At 41.2% G+C, this 27,662-nt stretch overlaps 1 protein-coding gene across 14 annotated transcripts in view; it reads right to left on the bottom strand.

The window, feature by feature from the left end:
• Positions 1–27,662, bottom strand: part of KrT95D (phosphofurin acidic cluster sorting protein KrT95D) — a 396,291-nt gene that overhangs the window by 196,292 nt on the left and 172,337 nt on the right. For 8 of the 14 annotated variants that reach the window (XM_068392357.1, XM_068392366.1, XM_068392358.1 and 5 more), the window contains one exon: positions 13,889–13,945. The exons of 4 other annotated variants lie outside the window; for them this stretch is intronic. In XM_068392357.1, coding sequence (XP_068248458.1) covers positions 13,889–13,945 — 57 coding nt within the window. The remainder of the gene's footprint in view (positions 1–13,888; positions 13,946–27,662) is intronic. 2 more of the 14 variants (XM_068392361.1, XM_068392362.1) reach the window with 1 other exon arrangement.

The following is a 27,662-nucleotide window of genomic DNA, read 5'->3' as shown; positions in this document are numbered from 1 at the left end:
CCTGCCGGCATATGCCGGCGGGTACTACAGTATATGGTTATATAGTAGCCAGTATAATTGCAATATAGATCATACTGCAAACTGAAAACTACAGTATAGATTATACGGTAGCCCAAACGTTCTTCCAACATACTCTGTGTTGTCATGCGCAGCTTGTTGTTAAGACCATATAATATAAAGAAAGTAAGTTCTTTCTATAACCTAGTTAGTGATCACTGATATCAATCCCCAATATTAAAACGTCTGGAAGCTGGTGTTAAGTTACACTTTACTATCCTTATAGGATAGAAATCTTCCAATGGTTTTCTAGTATAGAATTACCCATAGTTTTAAATTTGAGGGAGGTCACAGCAATCAGCTGGGCAGAAAGCACATGTATGTGTCTTTCCTTTTTCTTTTCTAGCTTATCTATCCAAAGCTACATGCAAAGACAATATATTGTATACTTAATCTTGCGAGATTATTCACCCTATACTTATTGTATTTTCCTCTCTTTACAGGAGGACCAACCCAAATGTGGGAGTATGTTCTGCAATGTCCGCAGCAATAACTTCTGCGGCCATGACATGTGCGGGACGCCCGCACGCTGTGCAGTTAACAAGGGGGATCTGAAATATTGGGACCCACAGGTATGTAATATCTGTAAGAATTTAGTTACTGAGGCTTTCGAAGACCCTTCGTCAGCGAAGTCAAGGGATGCAGCAAGAGAGAAGCTGCGTAAATGGTTCCGCGGTTTTCAGAAGAACCTTACCTTCCAAATGAGAAGATGCGGGCCTATCTTTTCCCTAGAGCATCTACAGATGCGGTTATCCCTCAGCCTCACCCAGAGATCCGCTGCGTCCAGATTCCAGTAGAGTCTGATGTCTCGGACGCAATGAAAGACATCCAGTTTGATGACAAGATGTCGGAAGTGTCAGAGGGTACTAAAAAGGACCTTCTTGCAGAAAGTCAGGAAGAGGAGTCGACCGTGGCTCCTGAATCCGAGGAAGAAGAGGCCGAAACAGTTTCGCTCTCATCGGTTCCTGCCCCAGAACCTGTTCCCTCGACGTCATCTGCTCCCTCATCGGTCGACATGGGGCGACTTTGTTGTCAATTATTACGATGGTGCAGCAGATTCAGAAGCAGAATGCTGAGAAGGAAGTTGCGTTAAGGTTGGAGATGCGCCAACAAGCAGCATCCCGTACGTCTCAGAAGAAACTTAGCGTTAAGGATCATCCTCCGTTCTCGGATGTGAACCCCTGGAGGCATGCTGAGTACATGCCAATGACGGCGGGAAAGATCTACATTTCTGAGAAGCTGGGTTCAGTCCCCGTCGAAGATGTGGAATTCTGGCCCAGCTTCGGGGCTTACCCAGACTGCTTCGTCCGTCTGAAGGCAGAGCCTGCTTCAAAGGAGGAGACAGAGCCAAAACAGGTCATAGTCTTTGACCATGCCAAAGCACAGGCTTTGCTGACGAGCACCTTGAAGGAGGGGGCCTTCACTAACTCAAAGGTGCCGGCTCTGAGCGAGAAGCATCCCTCTTATGTTGCTTCATCTTCCCGGGCCTTCCCCTTTATGGAAAAAGGATACAAGGCTGCTTTAAAAGTGATCGAAGCAGGGAAACCTTGTCCTGCGCTCGAAGAGTGTAAGCCTTTATCCCTAGCTTTACCTTTAGACCAGAATGACTGGAAGGATGTACATCTTACCTTCTCAGTCGGGAAGTTGGAGGCTGATATTGCCGGACGCCAGTTCGGCGAGGACCTCCCCAAGTTGTCAGATTTTCTCCTGCGCAGGGAGCAGGAGACTAAAGAAAGACTTGCCGCCTCTATGTTTCATCAAACTATCTTAGAGACAATGGCAAGCGATCCCCAGAATCCAGATATGTTTATGGTTGTTGCCAAAACACATCTGGCAATGGTTACGAAGGACCTGTATAGCTTTATCAAAGCCAGAAGAGCTTGCAGAGAGTTCGTGTTCGCCTCGGCTGCGGTGAGACATGAACCTAGGAAGCTGATATCGTCCAGTATCAGGGGAAGGGACTTCTTCCCAAATGAAGTGGTCAAGGAAGTAGTTGACAAAGCTGCCACGGAGAAAAGGAACCTTCTCCAAAAGTGGGGCTTGTCAATGAAGAGGAAGTCTTCCCCGGATGAGGGTCCCCAACCTAAGAGGAAGACAAAGAGGCCAAGGACGCCCTCTCGCCCCCCTAGACAACAACAACTTCCCACAGCCGCGGTGCCCCGGGTGGTAGCACAACCACCTACTACGTACCAGTTGGTACCCCAGCAAATGGCGACAGTCGCCAGCCTTCACTCCAGATTTTGAGAGGCAGTCTGCTACCTTTCGGCCGAAAGCTAGAAGTTCATTCAGAGGCTCCTCTAGACGCCCCTCAAAAGGCAGAAGTAATAAAGGTGGACGCGGCCAAGGAAGCAAGTCTTCTAGTCACCAATCCAAGTGAGATGCTTCCGGTAGGAGGAAGACTATTCTCTTTCCGGGATTGCTGGACCTTCGATCCCTGGGCCCATAGCCTAATCAAGAACGGACTGGGTTGGAGCTGGAATGTAGCTCCACCATCTTTCCCTCAATTCTTCCAACACTCAACCCCCGTTCTGGAAGAATATGTCCAAGAACTCTTGGACAAGAGAGTAATAAAGAGGGCAAAGTCCATCAAATTCCAAGGAAAGCTGTTTTGTGTTCCAAAGAAGGACTCAGACAAACTCAGAGTCATTCTGGACTTGTCGCCACTCAAGTTCATAGTAAACTACAGGTTCAGGATGTTAACCCTTCAACACATATGGACCCTGTTGCCCAAGAAGGCATACACAGTCTCCATGGACATGGCAGACGCCTATTAGCATATCCCAACATATCGCCAAATTTCCTCCTACCTAGGATTCAAGCAACAGAAGAAACAATATGTCTTCAGAGCTATGCCCTTCGGTCTAAACATAGCTCCAAGGATCTTCACGAAGCTTGCAAACGCAGTCGTTCATCAATTACGCCTAAAAGGAGTTCAGGTAGTGGTCTATCTGGACGATTGGCTGGAGTGGGCAGCATCCAAAATGGAATGCATGCAAGCCTCCAAGACAGTGATCCAGTTCCTGGAACATCTGGGATTCGAGATCAATGCCAAAAAGTCTCGACTTTCTCCAGCTCAAAAGTTTCAATGGCTCGGAATTCATTGGAACTTACAGTCACACAAACTCTCCATTCCATCAAAGAAGAGAAGAGAGATAACGGGATCTGTCAAGAGACTTCTAAAATCCAATCAGATATCAAGACGCGAACAGGAGAGAGTGCTGGGCTCCCTTCAGTTCGCATCAGTGACAGACCCAGTGCTAAGAGCACAATTAAAGGATGCAACAGGAGTCTGGAGAAGATATGCATCAAACGCTCAAAGAGATCTAAGAAGACCGATACCAACTCGTCTGCGATCACTTCTCAAGCCGTGGTCGGAGGCCAAGCACCTAAAGAAATCGGTACTCTTACAACCACCTCCACCTTAAGTTATCATTCACACGGATGCCTCCAAGGAAGGATGGGGAGGTCACTCTCACCATCGGAAAGTCCAACGGACTTGGTCCTCTCTATTCAAGACCTTTTATATCAACATTCTGGAAGCCATGGCAGTTTTTCTAACTCTGAAGAAACTGAATCCTCACTGCTCGACCCACATAAGACTGGTTCTAGACAGCAAAGTGATAATGAGATGTCTGAATCAACAAGGCTCGAGATCGCCCCAGATCAACAAAGTGATGTTGGCCATCTTCCGTTTGGCGGAAAAGAACAAATGGCACTTATCAGCAGTTCACCTCCAAGGGTTCCGCAATGTGACGGGCGGACACTCTATCCAGGCTTACACCGATAGAGTCAGAATGGTCCCTAGACGCAGGATCATTCTCCTTCATCTTACGTCAAGTCCAAGAACTGCAAATCGACCTCTTCGCAACGAGCGACAACAAGAAGCTACCTCGTTACGTGGCCCCATACGAGGACCCTCTAGCGGAACCTGTGGACGCGATGTCCCTAGATTGGAACAGATGGTCCAGGATTTACCTATTCCCTCCACCCAATCTTCTGTTGAAAGTCCTCAACAAACTGAGATCCTTTCGGGGAACGGCAGCTCTAGTAGCTCACAAGTGGCCGAACAGCATATGGTTTCCTCTAATATTGGAACTGCGACTGAAGCTGGTCCAGTTGCCGGACCCAGTTCTGACTCAACAAGTGCATAAGTCGACTGACTTCGCTTCATCACAGAAAACCCGAAACCTTCATTTCATGATTTTCTCTCCTTAGCAGTCAAGAAAAGGTTTGGGATTTCGAGAGACAGTATAAACTTCTTAGAAGAACATAAGTCTAAATCTACCAGAAGACAATATGAGTCGTCCTGGAAGAAATGGGTTGCCTTTGTAAAGGCAAAGAAGCCAAAAGAAATCTCAACAGATTTCTGTCTATCATTCTTTATTCATCTTCATGAACAAGGGTTAGCAGCCAACACGATATCTACGTGTAAATCTGCCTTGACTAGACCCTTGCTGTATGCCTTCCAGGTAGACTTCTTTAATGGAATCTTTAACAAGATCCCTAAGGCCTGTGCTAGGCTTAGGCCTGCAGCACCTCCGAGGCCAATTTCGTGGTCCTTGGATAAGGTTCTTCATTTGGCATCAACTCTGAACAATGAAGATTGCTCTCTGAAAGATTTGACCCAAAAAGCTATATTCCTATTTAGCCTCGGGAGCCAGAGTTAGCGAAATAGTGGCCCTTTCGAGAGATGAGGGCCATATTCAGTTCACGGAAAGGGAACTGAATCTTTTTCCTGACCCAACGTTTCTCGCTAAAAATGAGCTACCCACCAAAAGGTGGGGTCCCTGGAGAATCTGCCCTCTGAAGGAAGATGTGTCTCTATGTCCAGTAGAGTGCCTAAAGGTCTATCTTCGTAGAACTTCAGACTTTAGGGGAGGATAGCTCTTTAAGGGAGAAACGATAGCTCTTTAAGGGAGAAAGGATAGCTCTTTAAGGGAGAGAGGACAGCTCTTTAAGGGAGAAACTTCAGGTTCTAATTTGTCTCTGAAACAACTAAGGGCGAAGATCACCTACTTCATTCGCAGAGCGGATCCGGACAGTACACCCGCAGGTCATGATCCTAGAGAGATTGTTTCATCTCTGAATTTTTTCCAAAATTTGGATTTTGAAAGCCTTCGCTCGTATACTGGATGGAAGTCATCCAGGGTGTTTTTCAAACACTATGCAAAGCAAGTGCAAGAGATCAAAAGGTTTCTGCTGGCGGCAGGTAGTGTGCTAAAACCTGCCGCTTAAATACTGCGAGGAACAGTGAATTATTTGGGACTGTTATGTGAAGGGTGTACATGCTGACTCCCTACGGAGCAACATGTTAAGTGAAGTGTCACCAGGGTGACACTGTGGACTGTTCCAATTGTAAAAGGCGAAAGAAGCATAAAAGAATAACACGTGTGCCATGCGTACTGTTACCCAAGTGTGAACAGACTGTAATGACAGAAATTTCAATAAGAAAATTTACAAAAATTTTCCTTTCTAAGTGGCTTTAAGTGTTTCCTTTCAGATGAAACAAGTATTTCTGATATTACTTCTATATTTAAGCTTTTAAAAAATTTTTCCAATAACATTTTATACTGTACTATAAAATGCAAATTGACTTCCTACTTTATTGATTATCAATAAAATTATAATTGAATTTTGTGTCTTATTCGCCCCAAAAATTCAGATAAATAAAAACGTGTTTGAGCATTTATTGATCATCCTTTTATTTTTGCATATATGTAAGAGAACATCTATAAATATTTGTTCCAACAGGTAAACAAACCTTCTTTATGTGTGTACACATCAGGATTTGTCAGTCTTGGATTACGACTGACTTAATATACCTTGATTGTAATGCTGACCTATACAAACAATTGTTTCTACATGGATACAAACCTGTCTGTCTTTGCATACAGCTAGCCAGGGAGGTGTCGGTAGTTCATACATACATTTGTTCCCTTCCAAATACAAACTCTGATTGAAAAGGTATATGGTGAGACCAGTATACCTGTTTGTTTGCTAGGTTGTTCATATGAAATATGCAATCTTCGAGACTTTTTCCAGAGTCTGGCATGACTCTTTCCTGTAGGGGGCAGGAAGTACTAACATAGTTCATGATTAGTTGAAATGATGTATAACGGTAACATCATACATCTCTAAGTCTAAATGACTAAGGAAAGTCTGTCTTGAGGTTAAGGCACTAATAAAAAATCCACAGATACATTAATACTCTGGTAAACTTCCATCAGGACGACATGGCCTGAGCCCAAAAAATGGAAAATCTATTTTTGGGTGAGATAGCCATGTCGTCCTGATGGACCCACCCTCCTTTTTATAAAAGGGCTCGATGAATCCCTCCCGAAAGTACTGTGTCTGTAGCACCTCGCTTAACACTACAATGAATAAAGATGGCGGACGGATATGACGTCATCTAGGTACTCAAAACAATAAGGAGTGGTGCCTTAATAACGGCTCCCCTTTCGTTTCTTTCCACTTTCCCTCTCGAAGCGTAAACACTATTTGGGGTGAAGATTGCTATGTGGCGTGTCAAGAATACGTCCTCTGATATTATGCGATATCCCTAGAAGTAAAAGTTGAGGATATTCACGCCAGGAGTTAGAATTCTGGATACCTTAAGGTAAAATTCTCTGGGAATATCACTGTAGTCAAATATACCCTAGGAAGCTACTTTAAAGGAACTTCCATCAGGACGACATGGCTATCTCACCCAAAAATAGATTTCAGTTTAGTAATGCATGCGGCTATAAACAACCAAACGAAAAACAGTTGTTTTGTTATGAACAAGCGATTCAGATAAGAACTGCTTTTTTTTTTTTTTGCTTGCATTTTGACTTTCGTACGAAACTAAACAATTACCATAGTTTTTACAAATGAAGTTTATAAAATGATAAACCAAATTGCACAAGATGTACTTCTAAACCTTGACATGCCATTAAATTCGACAGAAAATAAAATATAAAAGAAGTTTTTCTAAAAATTATATACCTTTATATGGTAAAATAAAGATGATAGTTCAAGTAATAATGGTCTCTTTTAGCAAAAAAAAAAAAAAAGATATTTTGCCTTAATCAGCAGATTTAGAAAGCACATAGTCAACAGTAATCTTTATAATCTTCTAAATGTAAACAATGGAAAAGATGTATATTTCCTATGTTTTTATTCCATAATACTGTACAATATTAATACAGTACAGTATATGAATATTTTATGAATTATTATTGGATACAGTTTAAGTAAAACATCAGTTTTATCAAAATCCTATTTATCTTAAACACAGCTGTACTTTTTTACCACAGTAAATGGTCAATAGAGTAGTCTGGCCACGGTATATACATTAATGAGTGTTCAAATTTTACTAGAAGTACAAGGCGGTTGCAAGAAAGGAAAACGAGACATTTTCAAATTCTAGGGTTAAATGTCGATATATATGAGCTTTCAAAAAGAAGCAATATGAACATCAGGGAAGGTTCATAGATATAAAAGGGAACATGATGAAATAAGATTAAAGTTTAATGAAAATAGATTATCGATAAGCTCTTGACAATACTGTGATGAGATAACAGTCTAAGGAAAGCTGTTTAGCTGTTAGTAGCTCGAAGTTACAAAAATTGAAGCACAAAATGATGGCCACTTCAGATTCCAAGTGGAACATGCAAAAGGCCATATATGACTGATGGGTTTGTGATCAACTAGAAAAATATTCTTCCACAAAAAGTATTGTACCAGGGATACTTAACTTCTACAAAGATGTGGCATCATTTGTTTGCAGTAAAATAAATATGTGGGTTTCAACATATCAGAGAAAGTATACTGCATACACCTATACAAAACCAAACATGGAAGATATAATGGCAAGTAAAACTAAAAGATAATAAGAAAATTTTCAAAATGTCACCTCAAGAATAAATCCACTTTGAAGTCAATTATCAAATTAGAAGCAATACAGTTAAAATCATTGTATTGCCAAATATAGAGAAAGGATTTGTGAATATTATATAAATATTGTTTCACTAAAAGGGGCATGCAATATCCACTGAATTCAAATGCATTAAAGATATGTAGAAATTGATTCCATGCAAACATGAACTACCTGTCCCAAAACTTATATCAAAACTGTTAATTACTACATACTAATAATGTCTAAAAAATTTTATTGCCATTAGAGGAGTCACATGAACTTTGCCTCTAAATTTAATGCCATGGGAGTCTGCCTAATCAAGAGAGTATTCATTACTTTCTGCAATATATCGACACGTTAAGACTTTGTTATTTCATATATCACTGTTTGAGATAGTCTTTGGAATGATTTTCTAATTATTTGTCTTAGTATGAACATGTGTAACATGATCCATAACGGATAATGAGTAAAAATGAGACAAACATGCATACTGCATATAAAAAATGACTAAATGACTTACTTGTCATATGACATTTTTAATATGAAAACACTACCATAAATGGTGGGTCTACAGTCATAACAAATAACACATTTTAAAACTACGGTAATTTGTATTTTCACTAAGTATTCAAACCCGAGTCCTTTAATAGGAGTATGCTTTCAGTTTGGCTAGAACTTTCGCTTTTAAAATTCATAATGAGATGTCAGTAGTTAATGACAGGTGGCAGGGAAGCGCTGGCCCTCAACCAGTACAACGAGTAGCAACTCTGACCTTCATCAAGGGTTTGCGGGGTGGTTGAGGTGGGAAGTGAAACTTATAGAGCTCAGGTTTGTATGGTTAGAAAAAATACAAAATACTTTCAAAATTTTTCATTTGTTCCTACACAAATACAAAACTTTGTACAGTACTTTGAATGGAGACTCAACCTTAGAGGGAGGAAAATCATAAAACCATACTGGCTGGTTTAAAATCCTAGGATGTCAATATGGTTGGACCTGATAAAGGTGCGGGAGTGTTATGTCTCACCACCCCCCAAAACACTGGAAAATAGACGCTAATGGGTTGGGCTAGGTTTCTGTATGCTGATAGACGGTCTATAAAGAACCTATATTATCAGAAGGATATTATCTCACAATGTATGGCCAATTTGGCATAATGTATCCTACATTCTATCCATTCTTCCCCTCCTAATGAGGATGGGGGAGATACTTCTATAACTGACTTGTATAGAACAGATGCTCGCTATGGAAACTCCCCAGCACAATGTCCGATCCAGCAAATAACGGATCAACCACTGCACCCCAAGAGAAGGGAAGGAAAAAGGGAAAGGGCCATACACCCCCCTATTGTCCTAGACTAATGCTGTGACCGTTATCTTACATGACATGCTTCTCGTATCGTACGGAACTAGGCAAGATATACAAACTGGTGGAGCAGTTACCACAGGTCTCAATAAAAATCCATCTAAAGACTTGTGAGTGTACTACCATGGATAGTATACCTGTAAAGGTAACTTGGAACTTCCAGACTCTGGTCTTTAGTACTTGCGCTACAGACAGCTTCTTCCTGAAAACTAGAGTTGGTCCGATAAACTGGCTTTATGCAATTGAGTCGGGGATGGTCTCCTTGTGGGAGCACATGTCCCATTGTTCCCATGAAGCCTGAAGAAAACTCCATTTCAGGATCTCTCATTCTTTCTGTACTGAAAGAAGAGTTGTGATGTCTCCTCCCAAGAACAGGAAGGTAAGTCATTCTTTCCCTACTAGTCGCCTTGTAGCAAGGAGAGGAAGAAGTATTAAAGTCATGGCTGCTTGTATTCTAGATCCTTGACACAAACTGCTGAATCAAGGGGATGGAAATTGCCTTCTATCTTTCAGAATGGCTAGTAATACTGGAAAATATATGCCGTTTTCATACTCATTTTGTCAATGATAACCCAAGTTTGAGCAGGTCCAGCTAAGAGAACTGAGGACTCAAGAAAAGGCTCCAGGCAGCTTTACCTCTTAGGAAATAATGACTGTGACTACCCCAATACCTCAAGAATCTAGTCGATTCTCTTGAAAAGTCCAGGTCTCAATACAAATTGAACACTTGGATCAGGGACTAAGTAGTATCTTTACCATGGAAATTGGGGAGCTTCCCTGATAAAGGAAGAGAGAAACAGCTAATATTAGAATTATTTGACCTGTGGCTTCTAAGGAGATATCAGGGTCTTTCTGAATCTCAATGTCTTCCACCAACTATTGAGGAACCAGAAAGACAGGGAAAGAGGGACAAAAAGGCCTAAGCATCTTAGATTCATGAGATGTTTGAAGGGATCTTCAAACTTTACCGACAGCCTGCAACTGGGAAAATCCAAAGTTTGTATCCTATTGCATGGCAAACAGGATGATTGATTGTGAGAAACTAAACCTTTCCACCATGAAATGATGTGGAGATAGCCTAAAACCCTACACTTGGACTGTTGATTTAGTGTGGATGATCAAAAGTGTTCTTGCCTGAAAGAACGTTGCTAATCTGCATCTCATCCTCTACTAAAAAAAGTGTAACTGCTTGAGAACCTTTTGTAAATGAGACCCTTTTGTAAATTTGGGCACCGATGGAAGCGTGATCGACCATTTTCACTAGCATTTTCCGTATTAAAGTATATCAAACCCTTTTATTTGGAAAACAACCGAAGTAGAAGTACTGCAAGAATTCCTGATAGAGTGAGGAACAGGTGCAATCCTCTTATCCTTTAGATAAGAGGAAATTCAGGTGAGCCTCTTATCCCTTCTTCTCTACATCTGTGGACAGTAGATTCTCAGAGAGAAGTACTCATAATGAAGTTCATCATGCAACTACTAGGATAGATCTCCCTATATTCCGATTGTAAACCAGTAAAATTTCAAGAACTATAGGAGTAATTACTGGGGTGGCAGCCTTGTGGAACTAGTCTTCCTGTCAACAGGGGAAGTTTCTGAAAGGGTTTTCTTTATTGATCCAGAAGGCAGAGTAGGAATAGTTATGTTTACACTGTTACTATGACAGTTTGCCGGGAGGCCCCCCAAACCTGTTATGTTAAGGTAGTCCCAGATATTCCACACTCTCTCTGGGAGTCATAAAGAACTTTATTCGATATATCTTAATCCACAGATTGAGACAAGAGGCAGAGTCTCTCTCGATACTGAAGTGATTCCATTGTAAAGAGGGTAAAAGGGAATAATTGCTGAGGTAAGTGAAAATGCTCAATAAGATTAGCGTACACACTTGCATATACTGTTGGAAGGTGGTAGCCAGTCAGAAGCCCCAAGCTTTGAATTGGTAACTACTTTCCCAAAAGATGCACAGAAAACCTCATGTAGGACAGAGGAAATTATTCTCTCAATTCTACAAGGATCGAGTGGTCATCATTCTTATAACGGATAGTATGTAGCAAGCCCCGAACCAAGCATGAAGACTGAAGACCAGTCTCCAATTCCCCGTACACTATTCTATTCATAAGAGTAGAATGTAGAAGTCCATAAACCTTCTCATCAGCCTTCATGTAGCTTCCATTCCTGGCAGTAAGAGGTGAGTTTTGGTAGTTTACGAGCAATATTGGCAAGCAGGTCTGGAATGTTGTGTCAACCCCAAACTAACTGGCATGTACTCACTTATAGAAGCTATGGGAAGTCATTGAATTCTGTGATTCTTTTTGCCTTTCATCCTTCTATCCCTCTATATGGAAGATCAGGTTGTGAATGAATGAAATAAGTTCTGTCCGATCTCTTCCAGAGGAGGAAGAGCCTGGACTACTGACTGGACTTATAGATTACAAGATTCTTTCTCAGCACTTGCTAAATATGTGATGGGGATCTCGGAATAGTTATCCATAAAGGGCCTGGAATCTTAGCGACAATTGTTTACAGGAAGATGAGACCTATTTGCACCCTCTTCCACCAATACCACCTTAATGTCATTTCCTTCATGAGGAACAAGCTGCAACTCTTGTACTAATGCATTCACCAGGGTATACAACTATCTTTACTCCCTTGTTTGGCAAAGTGGGAGACAACTGTATTCCCTTTCTCTGGGTATAAAATGGTGCATGGGGCACCTGAATAGTGCATCAACAATTCTTTGTTCTTGATGATTGATCAGATCTAATCACTGCAATTCCTTATACTTGGGCTTTAACAAAACCTGGGTTGTAATGCAGCTGATGGTTGTCAAACCTCTATGTAGCTTGGAGGCTGGCCATGGAAGCAAATTCTATAATGGGGGACTCAAATGTCGAGACATCATGACCTCGTTCCATACAGGTCCCTACCGTCAGTGTGGACTCTTCAGGTTCAATTGATTATGGGGGAGGGTTTGCAAAAAGCCCAGGAGCTAAGAGGCTATCAATAGGTATAATTTAAGGAATCCCATTACTCAAAAGTCGGAACTACTGTACTAAGCAGTCCTATGGGTAGTCGTCTCTGGCGACTTCTTCATGAAGAAAATACACAAGAGGCCTTGGTTAGAGAGGACCCTTGCCAACAACTGTACACACATAATTTGGCATCTCAGGGCTTGTACAAGTGCTGAGATCAAAAGTAAGAAGTCACCTGTTCCAATATTTGGAAGAACATTTCATTCCTAAGTTACAATGAAATCATCATCACTACTATACATTACCGAGGGAATATACAGCAATGGTAATGCTGTTAACAGTAACAAAAAAGCGTATATTGACAGGTTACTCAAAAACTGTCAGTCAGCTACAGTTATTAGAAAACTGCAAATCCTATCGGTTTCCTTAAATTCCCTTGCACACAAGGAACTGCTAACCATAAACTAGAAGAAAAAATAAAACAGCCACTTGACAACACCAGGAGTAAGTCAATACAGTATTCTCTGGTAAGCAGTAGGTGAAAACAAAGTGGCTACTTAGTGTACTGGCTGGGGGGGGGCAGGGTTTCCCCACCACCCCCCAGTAATAAGCAACACCTTGTTATAAATTTTCACAGCGAAAGTTGCAGCCAAGTTAAAAGCATACACCTATCAAAGGATGAGGGTTTGTATTTGTGTAAGAACAAACACCAAATGAGAGTTGGATACCAATAATCACAAGTTATAGTATTGGCATGGTTTCCTAAATAAAGATGCAATGCTATAAATAAAATATGCTTTATGCAGAGACATCAGAAAGGAGAACAATTTTGATATCCTCTACTTTCTCCTCCATGAAAGTAGTTTCCTCATTACCTTTTCTAGTAACAAGAAGCTTAAACTTGTTAGATGCAAGAAGCTTAGACTTGTCAGATGCTAAAAGCAAAGAAAATAATAAAAATATACATGTCAAATGCTAAATAAATCTAAAATTCAAGATGTACATTATGAAAGCATGCCTCTAGACATCAAGGAAATATATATTAAACCCTCCAATCAAAATGAAAATGGACAGAAATTACAGTATTGTACTGTATTCAGTCAATTACATCTATGTAACAAAAACCTGGATGATGATATTCTTTCTACTGGATTGATTTTAATTACGAATGCTTGTGTATCCCACAAATTCACAGCGTAGGCCTTAATAATTATAGGCCTAACAACATAAATCAGCTACTATAATCATAACAGCAACCAGATTTTTGCAAAGTGGAGTATCACAAGCACAAACAAGGCAATGAAAAAGTCTAAATATGTATTATGCACAAAAAAGTAAAGTTGGAATATGTAAGTACATATTTTGGTAGTCCTATTTACACACAGACTAAGGTTAAGATTCATAGAGACAAGATGACCAGTTATTTGAGCTTATGACTAAAATCCACACACAAAATGCAGCGTTGAACACTAAATCAGGTCTAGGTTATACCTAGAGTTAGATAGGAAATGAGCACACTCTATAAGCTCAATATAAGTAGTCACTTCAAACTAAGCACAGCAAAAACCACCAGCTAAACAGAACAGCCTATGAGCACCTTTAACACCACGAGGACGTAACGCACCTGGCACCTTCAATCGCAGGTATGTACTCCCTGTATTAACACCAAAAATAATTAGCTTTCACTGTCCAATGAAGAGAACTATAACAGACACAAATTACAATATTTTCAGTGCAAAAGGCCATGTATGCAACTATAGAGCTTTCAAATTCACATTTGGGGGAAGAAATTATATACATTCATACCAGAATATTTTAAAATGTTACTATATACAGTAATTAATATCAATATCATTTATTTTATAAAATATCTTTATCAAACAACTGGCCATAAAAATTCAAGTGTATTAAGAAGAAATAAAATACATAAACAGCAAATGCATGAACTGCTGTACTATTTTTTTCTGTATCTTTATACTGGATTTTATTCATACTAGGAAAAGAAAATACGGTTATACTAAAAATGGTTTTACCCACAGCTTCAAAAAAAGTTATTTTGCTAAAGTTTCCTTGTTTTACAGATATATTTTCTAAGAAATCAAACAAGTTTAATTATCCTTTTGAACTCAAACATATTTTGTAGTTATGGTATTTTCTACTCTAAATGTAGAAAAATATTTTAAATGTATCAATGAAATAAAGAAATGAAACTCTTGACATTACTAGAGCAGTGAATGTTATTTCCATTAGACATTAGTGTATTCCTCCCCTGCAAATATATAAAAACTAAAAAGTTAAATTTTCTATTTGGATAATTGCGGTAACCCATCATAAAAAAAACTAATTTCATGCTTGAAAGACAAATTAATCATTTAATACTTATATGTAATATCTCGGTGTTCTAAAGTCTTAAAGACTGGGTTTGCATTTAGCAAGAATTTCTCAAGCTTGCTCTTTATAGTTACTTTTATACAGCCTGACTTTACCTTTCGCATATTTGCATTTCGCAGATTCGATTATTCGTGGGGGTGACCCGTGTTATCACTTAAGGTCTTCTCAAGGCATCAATATTGTAGTGCTTCCAAACCTCATTAATTTGCTTTGTCTAGCTACAGACCACAGCACACTACTCTCTCACAGTCTCAGTCATACAGTAAATATCTGTGTTACATTGTTTCTTCACTCCGTGTGTAATGTACCCATACAACATTTGCAAAAAACCTCAAAGAGAGCTTCATCATCCTCCCAACCTACCCCTAAGTACCAGAAGAACATGATGACCTTGAAAAAAAAACGTAGAGGTGCTTAATAGGGATAGGGAAAGTGTCGGATATTTCATGTGAAAAAGAGTACAGTGCATTACATTATTAAGGAGACCACAATTCATGCAATTGGAACTGCAAATGCCCTGCACATTGCTAAGCATATACTGACGTGGTGATGGAAAAGGCATTAATCCAGAAGTAGAATGAATTGTTCATAGGGATTGAGGACCAGCACTACTAAGATGTAGCATTAGACTCTGATCTCAACCAGGAAATGGCTATGAGTCTCTTCCAACTTTTCAGGTCTTCTTCAAATAAACCTGAGGAACCAGTGCTGTAATGAGTACTGGTCAAACCTCATAGATGTGGTACCTACACCTATCCAAGTCTGCAAGGGGTGGTTTGTTAGCTTTAAGCAACAATTTCATCTGAAATATGAGATGATAGGGGAAGCTGTTAAAGCAGCATCAGTGGATCAATAGTTATCAATACCTTACCCTGTGTAGCTGCGTGAGATTATTACCGAGAAGGGGTACAACCCAGAACAAGTGTGGAATATGAATAAAACAGTTCAGAAAAGATTGGCCTCTTTTATAAATGTATGCCATAGCTGATTTTCAATATGAAGGAGAAGCAAAGAGCCCCTAAATTCTAGGTATGCAAAGATGGCCTTACACTTACTATGAGTGGAAATACTAGAGGCTTCATAATAAATCTAACAATTCAACGGCCCTGATAAACAAAAATAAAATCTTGCTGCCAGTGCATTTGATGCACAACCAGTAGGCATCAATGACAAAAGAACTGACATCAGATTGGTTTCAACAGTGCTTCATCCCCAAAGCCAAGATTTGTCTTGACAAAAAAATTGATTTCAAAGTGCTTCTTCCAATGAACAATGCTGGAAGCCACGTGAAAGGCCTGTCATTCGAGGGCATATCCCGCACATGGATGAAGGTATAATTCATGTATTTTATTTCATCTCCACAATATTCATAAGGCCATAAAGGAGATGAAGACTGAAACACTCACATCTTCCTGTAAGAAATTGTGGCCAAAAGCTATCAACTACTTTTGAGGATTCTCTCCTGACAAAAACCACCACTTTACAGCAGATAAGGCAGAGAGGCTGGCAAAACTGCTACGAGGAGATGGCTTAAAAAATATGACTACTGATGATGTTAACGACCTCATTGAGGCCCACACAGATCCATTAATGGGTGAAGATCTGACAGAGATGAAGAAGTCAGCAAGTGAGGACAAAGATGGACAACTAGAGGATTCAGAGGAAGATGACGAAGTTGGCTTATCACTAAAACACCTCTCAACCATAGCAAAAACTGCAAAAGAACTTCAGAAAATGGTGGAAGATAGGGACCCCCCAGATAATGCGTGAATTGAAGTAATATATAGAAATGCCATTGACAAAGCTATGGAAATTTATAAAAGCTTCCTTGCACAGATGAAAAGGCAGTGTCAGTAACTGCCCATTACTATGATCCTCACCCCCAAAAATAGAGTGCTCCTTCAGCAGAAATAGAAATTATGCTAGGCTTAAAAACACAGCCATTTCAATGGCCTCTGAGTATAAAGGAATAGAATCAATAAAAATGGCATCTTTCCTGCAAGCATATGGCAGAGAGTGACAAGCTGCCTCCTACTTTTAGAGCAGTAAGACATGTCCTGATAGTCAATATCCAAACAAGTGTGTGGGGATAGGCCAGCCTTGCTTTACAGGATTCTCAGTTGGATCCCCTGTAGAATGGCTACCACAAAGAGTTCAATGGCTCGCCAAAGATACTGCACCTCATGATGTTCTACCTGAAATGGTGCCTTCAGAAGGCCTGTAATGATCTTATTTGTGTGTAATGCATTCACCTCATCATCATCATTATTTACATTGTTCATTAATGCACAGCTAATCATTAATATCATCAACTAAGTTTTTGTATTTTCACTGGTGAGTATTCCAAATAAATTATTTCTTCAATGGATCTCTCCAAAATATAGGTAAGCTTGAGTTTAAAAAGTGTTTAAGAGTGTAGAAAGGTATTATAAGAATTTGGGAAGAGTTTATACAAGTATAAACATATGGAACATCGTCATTAATGTTTGATCATTTTTTTCTTACAGCACAAATGGCTCGTCTGCGTAGATGTATTATGCCATGTAGTTACATCCCTTCACTGTTCATTCATATGTAACTACACAGCTGATCATCCTCATCGACCTTACACATTACGTCTCTTCGAATTATATAGCAATTGTACTCATACATTTATGATAACTTTTTTTTAAATATGATCTCAACATAACTGAGAGAGAGAGAGAGAGAGAGAGAGAGAGAGAGAGAGAGAGAGAGAGAGAGAGAGCAAAATCCATTAATATTTGTAACTAATATCTATTTTTTTGTTTTGTTTACAGCAGTGATGTGTACCTCTTACATACTGTATATGTATAAATATACATTAAATGTTTGAAATGCTACTACGTAGGTATGTCTACTGTGCCTCGCAGATTGCATCCTGAGATCAAGAGCAATTCTGCTGAGTAGACTTCTTCTTAAAGTTAAGTGGTGTTGTACAGTATTTGCACTGTACAGTCCTTTTATTTTTGTTTCAGGTTATTGAGATGTTTATTGAAAAAGAACTACTATTCTTGTATTTACAGTACAGTATATGATGTACATAGTTACAGGCTACATATTTAGGTGACGAGTTGATATTGTTGTGAGCCGACCACACACAGATAGTGATTATTTCTAGTGATGTGTCATCTGAAACTAGCTAATTAAGCTGTATTGTACAAACAGTATACTGTATGCACAATACAGTAGTTAGGATCATGAGTGTTTTATTGTTATGCATAAATAGGGTGGTGTGGCAACGACTTACGCGTTACAAGTCTTCCTACCTTTAATACAGTATTATCATTGTAAAATAATATAAATTACAATACTGTGATAGAGACGACTACGTACAGACAGATTTTTAGGCTCAGCCATGTCGTCCTGATGGAAGGTTCCTTTAGGCAGCTTTATAAGGGATATTTAGCTACAGTGACACTCCCAGAGAATTGACCATAGGTCTCCAGAATTCTAACTCCTGGCGCGAGTATCCTTAAAAATTTTGTTAAGGATATCGCATAATATTAGGGGACATATTTCTTGATACGACACATGGCAATCTTCACCCCGAATAGAGTTTTCGCTCTGAGGGGGAAGAGTGGCGACAATGAAAGGGAGCTGTCATCAAGGTTACCCGGTGGATCCCCTTCCCGTACTACTACAGGGCCATGCATGGCAACCCATTCCTTTATTAGTAGCGAATTAAGCACGGTGTATCTCCCGCTTGCTCTCGGTGTTTTTGTTACTAACTAATGAATTTATCATGCATTCTCCAGCATCTTCATCCTCTGGAAAGTTGAGTATTTAATCTTTCCTGTGTATAATTTTTAGCTCCCTTCTTACAGTTAAATTAGCATAATTTAGATGTGTTTATCAGAGCATAGCCATTCACCGGAGGTGCCATTTTCGGACGCTGTCGTACGTCACAAATGCTTTATTTAGTCAGTAGTATGACGTTCCTGGTATTTAGCTTTAATGAATTATAGCTATTTAGGCAAATTATACTAGTGAAGATAAGATCATACATGTATATTTCCTCTTCTGTGAAATGTTTCGATCGTATACGATAGGGTCTCGGCGACGTAGCGTAGCCGAGATCTCGACTCGCGTTAAGCTAGCCTATAGTGTTTTAGTATACTTTTGTACATTATCCCCGTTTACCCTCTTGTATCGTTTTATCAATTCAGTAGGAGATAGCTATCTCCTAGAATTACCTGTATAATTCGATACTCGTCTCTTTTAGAGATTTATGGGTAAACTCCTCCATCCCTCTGAGTGTCGCCATTAGGCGACAACCCTATCTTGGTCTTGCCATAGGAGTAGTGTACTCCAGCTTGACAAGGCTAGTGTTTCTGTCTTCCCTCTTTGCCGGTGAGTATCCCGGCTTTGAATTACGACAGTAACTCAGAGTATTCAGTCTTGTTGTCGGTAACTCTACTGACGGGAGACTAGTCACTCCCCTGCCGGTTCACAGTTGCAGGCATAGGAAGCCCGGCTTCCCTAGCCCACAACCGAAAGTGGTAGTACAATTGCTGCCACCTTCTCCCTTGTGGTCTAGAAGACATGTCTTATATCAGGCAAGGTCTTAGGCTGAGGAATCATTATTCCTCTGCCGCCCAAGTCGACGCCGGTATAGAAACTATACCTTTAGTGATGGCCTAGCCTTCACAACATCTTTGGCCGGTATTTGGCCGGGTGGATTACGATGCCGGCCAGGCTCCTACAAAGGTGGCTTGATAGCCACTTCGACCTTCCCTTAACGGACGCAAGGCTCCGGGAAAAGTTGTGCCGGCCATGACGGCTGCCGGTGGGAGACCCTTATAACTTTGAGTGTTCTTCAGTCCTCTCTTGGACTGCCATCCACAAACCCTGGAACTGGCAGAGCAGCTGGCAACAGATTCTGTGGCTGGATGGAAGCTAGAATGATTACATTCCCCCTTCCATTTGAATCCTCATTCTAGAAGAAGGCAGTAGGGACAGTAGTCCCTACAACCCTAGTTATTGTACTAAACTATAATACTGTAATACGGTAGCCCTTCTCTCCATGCTTTCTCTATCTCTGTCGGCTAGTGCCGTCAGGTACTAGCCTAGCCGGCAGCAGACTGGCTGAACTAAAGTATAAGATTATACAGTAGCCAGTATTTCTGCAGTATAGTACATACTGCAGTTAGAAAACTATAGTATATAATATACAGTAGTATATGTTTCCAACATATTCTGTGTGTCCTTTCACAGTCCATTGTTGAGACCACTTATAATGTTGAAGTGAAGTATTCCTTCAATATCCTGATGAGCCATAGGCCATCAGAACTTAATATTCTTACCCTACAATATCAATATTCCATTATGGAAGGGTTAGTGCTAGTATACACTAACTTTAGTTCTAGAGTTTAGAGCTCTTCCACATTAGTTTTCCGTTATAAGGAAATTCTAAATATTAATATTGAGGGAAGTCACAGCAATTGCTGGGACAGGAGACACAGATATGTGTCTTTCCTATTTTCTTTCTAGCTACTATCCTGAGTTATAATGATAATAGGAAGTGCTAATTTTATGCATGAACATAATTTATTAGTGTGATAAATTACCCTATACTCATGTCACCTTTTCTCTTTCTTTACAGGAGGAAGCCAAGGTGAAGTGTGAGGTAATCTACTGCAACCATAAGAGTAAGAACTTTTGTGGTCACTCCACCTGCAGGTCTCATGTCACCTGCTCCATCGCAACTGAAACCTTGAGATATTGGGTTCCCAAGGATTGCAACGTCTGCTCGGCCTTGATGACTGAGGGTTTCGGCGATCCCAAGACAACGGAGTCGAGGGATACTGCGAAGGAAACACTTAGGAAGTGGGTACGAGGGTTCCAAAAGAACTCTCCGGGACCGTACCTACCAAGGGAGATGATGAGAAGCGTACTGTTCCCGAAGGCAATAGCTGATGCCGTCGTACCTCAGGCACGACCCGGACCTCCTTGCGTACAGCTTGCAATAGAGGCCGATATCAACAAGGAGAGGATGTCAAAAGTGTCATCGGACACCGAAAAGGATTTCCTTCAAGAGGATCCTGACGAAGAGGTGGCCCAACCACCTGGAGAAGACGAAGATCTCGAGTCGACAGAAGCGGAGGACCCTCTTCTGTCTGTGTCGGCATTCCAGCCTGTGCCGTCAACTTCTTCGGCTCCAACCCCTCCACTGGACCCGCTGGGCCAAGCGGTTATGGCCCAGATCACACAACTTGTGGACTCTCTACGGAAGGAAAACGTACATATGCGTAAGGAATCCCATGAAGCAACCTGTATACAGTAGTTACTTCATGTGGGTCATACAAGCGACCCAAAGTGTCTGACCTGCCACCATGCTCCGAAACTAATCCCTGGAGGTATGCAGAGTTCATGCCCATGATGAATGGGAAACTACATTTCGGAGAAGATGGGGGCCATTCCCCTGGACGACATCCAATTTTGGCCAAACCTTTCGGCTTACCCAGAATGTTTCATCCGGCTGAAGAGTGAGCCGGCGTCTAAGGAAGAGACGGAACCCAAGGAAGTCATGGTCTTTGACCACGACAAGGCAAAGGCTCTCTTGACGAGTAGCCTGAAGAAGGCAGGATATACCAACTCCAAAGTGTCTGCGCTGAGCAAGAAGCACCCTACTTTTCTTGCTCCTTCATCAAGAACTTTCCCCTTCTCATCAAAAGCTCTCCACAGTGTGCTCAAGGCAATTGATGTAAGCAAACCATGTCCTACGCTAGAGGAGTGCAGGCCATTGTCTCTGGCCTTGCCCACGGATGAGAAGGATTGGAACGAGGTCCACCTAACCTTCTCAGTCTCGAAGCTCGACGCAGACATCGCAGGACAGCAGTTCAGTGAGAACCTCCCAAAGTTGTCGGACTTTCTCCTGAGAAGAGAACAGGAGACAAAGGAGAGACAAGCCACCTCTCTTTCCCTCCAGAACTGCATGGAGATGTGTGCAGGCATTACTAGCACCCCAGACATGTACACAGTCCTGGCCAAGATGCACATGGCCACCCTAGTGAAGGACTTGTACGCTTTTGTGAAGGCCAGGAGGGCCTGCAGGGAGTTTGTGTTTGCCAATGCAACAGTCAAACACGAGCCCAAGAAGTTGATCACTTCCTGTATCTGGGGCAAAGACCTCTTCTCAAAGGAAGTAGTCCAAGAGGTAGTCACCAAAGCTGCCACGGAGAATATTAATCTTCTCCAAAAGTGGGGCATCTCTTCCAAGAGAAAATCTTCCCCTGATGCTGGTCCCCAACCTAAGAGGAAGACGAAGAAGCCAAGACTACCTTCTCGACCTGTGCAACATCCCACTGTCACTATGACCACAATGCCCCAAGTGGTTGCTAAACCACAAACCACTTTCCAGGTGGTGCCTCAACAGCTGGTAGCCCAGTCACCAGCCTTTAACCCAGGTTTTGAGAGGCACACCACTACCTTTCGCCCGAAAGGTAGAAGATCTAGACGGGTCTCCTCAAGAAACCCCTCATGAGGTAGGGGTGGACGTGGTCAGGGTGGCAAACCCTCCAGTCCATCCAAGCAATGAGATGCTCCAGGTAGAAGGGAGACTCCTCCACTCTCAGGATCATTGGACCTTCAATCCCTGGGCCCACAAACTAATCAAGAATGGACTAGGATGGAAATGGAACAGATCTCCAACTTTATTTGCTCAATTCTTCCAACACTCCACCCCCTTACTGGAAGAATATACCTTAGAACTCTTGAACAAAAAGGTTATAAGGAAAGCAAAGTCCATTAAATTCCAGGGAAGGCTGTTTTGTATTCCGAAGAAGGACTCGGACAAACTCAGAGTCATTCTAGACTTGTCTCCACTCAACAAGTTCCGGATGCTAACCCTACAACACATAAGGACCCTGTTACCGAAAGGGGCGTACACAGTCTCAATAGACCTGGCAGATGCTTACTGGCACCTTCCAGTCAGTCGCCCCCTTTCCTCCTGCCTAGGATTCAAGCTACAAAAGCCCAAGTATGTCTTCAGAGCCATGCCCTTTGGACTAAATATAGCCCCAAGGATTTTCACAAAACTTGCAGTCGTACAACAGCTACGCTTAGAAGGCGTTCAGGTAGCTGCATACCTGGACGACTGGCTGATGTGGGCAGCATCCAAGACTGCTTGTCTGCAGGCAGCCATAAAAGTGATCCAGTTCCTGGAACATCTGGGCTTCAAGATCAACTACAAGAAGTCTCGCCTCTCTCCAGCTCAAGAGTTTCAATGGTTGGGAATCCATTGGAACTTGCAGTCACATCGCCTCTCCATTCCACCAAAGAAGAGGAGAGAGATCGCGGGTTCTGTCAAGAGACTACTGTAATCCAACAGGATCTCAAGATGCCAGCGGGAAAGAGTACTGGGCTCTCTCCAGTTCGCAGCAGTAACAGACCCAGTGCTAAGAGCACAGCTGAAAGATGCGTCAGGAGTCTGGAGAAGATACGCATCAAACGCTCGAAGAGATCTACAAAGACCGACACCGACCTTACTGCGATCGCTTCTGAGGTCGTGGTCGAAGGTCAAGAGCCTAGCAAGGACCATTCCCTTACAACCACCTCAACCATCGGTAGTTATCCACACGGATGCCTCGACGGAAGGATGGGGAGATCATTCCCCTCAAAGGAAAGCCCAAGGGACCTGGTCATCCCTGTTGAAGACCTATCACATCAACATTCTAGAGGCCATGGCAGTCCTCCTGGCATTGAAGCACCTAACCCCTCACAGATCAGCCCACATCAAGCTGGTCTTGGACAGCGAAGTGATAGTGAGATGTCTGAATCGACAAGGCTCGAGATCGCCCTACATCAACCACGTGATGATGGCCATCTTTCGCTTGGCAAGGAAGAAAAGATGGCCCTTATCAGCAGTTCACCTACAAGGATTCCGCGATGTGACGGCGGAGGCTCTATCCAGGTAAAAGCCAATAGAGTCAAAATGGTCCGTAGACGCAGACTCGTTCTCCTTCATCTTGAAAAAAGTCCCAGAACTGCAGATCGACCTCTTCGCAACGAGCGACAACAAGAAACTATTTCGATACGTAGCCCCATACGAGGACCCTCGGGCAGAGGTGACGGACGCCATGTCCCTTGATTGGAACAGATGGACTCACATCGATCTGTTCCCGCCAACAAATCTCCTGCTGAAGGTCCTCAACAAGCTGAGATCCTTCAAAGGGACAGCAGCAGTGGTGGCCCCGAAGTGGCCCAAGAGCAATTGGTTCCATCTGGTGATAGAACTGAAGCTGAGGCTGTTTCCTCTGCCGAACCTGGTTCTGTCCCAACTGGTTCAGAAGTCGACTGCCTTCGCTTCATCATTGAGAAGCCAAAACCTTCATCTCATGATTTTCTCGCCTTAGCAGTCAAGAAAAGATTTGGGATCTCGAAAGACAGTATCGACTTTATAGAAGAATACAAGTCAAAATCAATCAGAAGACAATATGATTTGTCTTGGAAGAAGTGGGCCTCTTTTGTAAAAACAAAAAAGCCGACGGAAATCTGGATAGACTTCTGCCTGTCCTTCTTCATCCACCTTCACGAGCAGGGTTTGGCTTCCACCACGATAACTACGTGTAAGTCAGCTTTGACTAGACCTCTTCTATACGCCTTCCAGGTGGACCTGTCGAACGAAATCTTTAACAAGAATCCGAAGGCATGCGCTAGACTTAAACCAGCAGCCCCTTCCGAACCCATTTCATGGTCTTTGGACAAAGTCTTACACTATGCTTCAAACTTGAACAATGAAGAATGCTCCCTAAAGGATCTAACACAAAAGGTGATATTTTTGTTTGCGATAGCCTCCAGAGCTAGAGTTTGTGAAATAGTAGCCCTATCAAGAGACGAGGGCCATATTCAGTCCACAGAAGAGGGAGAACTGAATCTTTTTCCCGATCCTACCTTTCTCGTACGAGCTACCTACCAATAGGTGGGGTCTTTGGAGAATCTGCCCTCTGAAGGAAGATGTCTCTCTATGTCCAGTAGAGTGTCTAAAGGTCTATCTTCGAAGAACTTCAGACTTCAAGGGAGGACAGCTCTTCATAGGCGAAACCTCAGGATCAAACTTATCCCTGAAACAACTGAGGGTGAAGCTCACCTACTTTATTCGCAGAGCGGATCCTGACAGTACACCTGCAGGTCATGATCCAAGAAAAATTGCTTCCTCGGTGAACTTTTTTCAGTATATGGACTTTGATAGACTCCGCTCAAACACAGGTTGGATATCCTCTAGTCTTCTTTAAACATTATGCGAAGCAAGTGCACGAGCTAAAACACTTTGTGGTGGCGGCAGGTAGTGTTATAAAACCTGTCGTCTAGTGCTGCGATGAACAGTGAACTATTTGGGACTAAAAAGTTGTGGGTGAAAAGGTGTTAACACCTTTCAGGGTAATACCTTTTATTAAGGGTCACCCTGGTGCCCCTGGGACTGTTCTTTATAGGTGTAGAATCAAACCAATAACACCAGTGCCGTGTGTACATTCGTACACAGTGTTTAAACTCATCCAACATCTACAGCGAAATTATCTTAATAATTTTACAATAATTTTGAGTGGCCATGTTTTAATATATCTCTTCCCTTACAGGTGATAAATATATATGTATCTTTAGAATGTTGGTTGTAAGGGATATGATTCTATTTTAATACATTCGTTGTTATGTTTATATTATCTATACAAATAAATATAAAAAAGTATTTGCGTCTTATTCGCCCCATAAGTAGCTGAATAAAACAAGCCAGAGTTTCTTAATTATTTTTTCCTAAAAATAATGTAAAAATACTGGAATATGCTTATACGTGTGAACATCCTAATGGTAAGTTAATTACATTTTTTTCCAACGTACACAAACTTTCTCGCTTCTATAGTCAGAGTTGACAGTTTCCCTTCAGGGGGCAGAAAGCCCTAAGCTCATTCCAAGCTTAGTGGATATGACGAATAACAGTAGTGTCATATATTGATGTGGTCTGGGTGACCATATAGAAGCTGACTCAAGGTTAAGGCACTTATACAAACCCACAGATATAGTACTTTCAAGTAATTCTCTGGTAAGCTTCCATCAGGACGACATGGCTGAGCCCAAAAAACGGATTTTGAAGCAAAGCGAGAAATCTATTTTTGGGTGAGATAGCCATGTCGTCCTGATGGACCCGCCCTCCTTTTCTAAGAAAAGAGGTATACATATGTAACAAATCCCCATCCAAAACTGCTCTTTCTGTAGACATCCATGCTTAATTGCAACAAGGAATGGGTTGCCATGCATGGCCCTGTAGTAGTACGGGAAGGGGATCCACCGGGTAACCTTGATGACGGCTCCCCTTCATTGTCGCCACTCTTCCCCCTCAGAGCGAAAACTCTATTCGGGGTGAATATTGCCATGTGTCGTATCAAGAAATACGTCCCCTGATATTATGCAATATCCTTAAGAAATTTTTTAAGGATACTCGCGCCAGGAGTTAGAATTCTGGAGACTTATGGTCAATTCTCTGGGAGGATCACTGTAGCTAAATATCCCTTATAAAGCTGCCTAAAGGAACCTTCCATCAGGATGACATGGCTATCTCACCCAAAAATAGATTTTTCGCTTTACTTCAAAGTCCGTTATTTAGGGTGTTAGTCAACACCACATAGGTAGTGGTCATTTGTTTATGTGAGTTCTGAGGCGGCTAACCCTAGGGCATCAAAATTAGATGCTTTTTTTAATCTATGAGGTAGTGTCTGTTACCTAACCCAGGCAAAGACATAGGGCTGGTTGAATCCTTAATCATGTAATATTGAAAATACCTGTAATTTTAAATTGGTTTTACTTGAAAAACATTTAAGAAATATTACATGCGCTTAACATAAATGAGTAAATTACTGTACTGTCAGTACATGTATGTAATACTAGAATGTAGAATGTAAAGTTAATAAATAATATATTTCTATTACTTAACATGTTTCTTTTAGAAGAAGATGCCTCAAGCACTATAATCACTCAATAAGAACACTGTGCTCCTGGTTGTAAGGTAGTCAAGGCCATGTAGGCTAATGACTGGTGAACTTTTTTTCTCTGGTTTACATTAAAGAAAATTTTTCCAAATAAATTCAATAACAAAATTTACTTATTTCTATAATTCCTTAGTGTTCATATTGATCATCTCTATCGAAGCTGGTAAATATTGACGCCTACTCGTAAACTGAAAATTTCCTGTTTTCTTTCCTGGTAATTGGCTTACCCAGTTAATGTAATACTGAGATCCTATGGTAGTATACAGAGTTACTGCCGCGTGAGTAAATCATATCCCTTTATCCTTCAGTCTCAAAGTTGAAATTAGCTCAACGTCTGCTTGACATCACTAGTTCAGGGAGGTTGGAGGCATATACATAAATTATATGAATGCCAGGTGATTATAGAAATGAGTAATTCTATTGTTAAATTCTGTTTATTTCTACGAACCTCCCTTGGCAATCATATTGCTGACTACCACATTGAGAAGAAGGTGAGAGAGTGAAGTAAAGATTCAAGAGATGAAAACTACCATCCTACTCAAGAACTGTACTTTAAATTACTAGAGACTCGCCTTTCCCTGAAAACTACTTTAACGGTAATTCTTTGTATACCAAGAAAACAAACTAGCTCATGGTCCCACATAGCAAATTATAGAAACTAAAAAATCCCGAAGAGATAAAACTTAATAATAATATCAAGAAATTTAAAAACCTAAAAAAATTCTCAGAAAAAATCACAAATTTTTAGGTAAATTTACCTTTTCCTAACTATACAAACCCGAGTTCTTTTACAGGAATATACTTTCAGTAAACCTAGATACAGCTATTAAAAAACAAGGTGGCGGTAGTTATTTGGAGGGTGGTGGATAAGTTCTGCCCACCCGACAAGCCACTGAAGTCCCACTTTTACCTTAAACGTAGGACTTGTGGGATGGTTGAGGCAGGAAGTGTAATGTAAAGGAGTTAGTTTTGTATACTGTA

This window comes from Palaemon carinicauda, chromosome 18 (genome assembly GCF_036898095.1).
Source record: "Palaemon carinicauda isolate YSFRI2023 chromosome 18, ASM3689809v2, whole genome shotgun sequence".
In the NCBI taxonomy this organism is placed as follows: Eukaryota; Metazoa; Arthropoda; class Malacostraca; order Decapoda; family Palaemonidae; genus Palaemon; species Palaemon carinicauda.
This window is presented reverse-complemented; position numbering and strand designations above follow the sequence as displayed.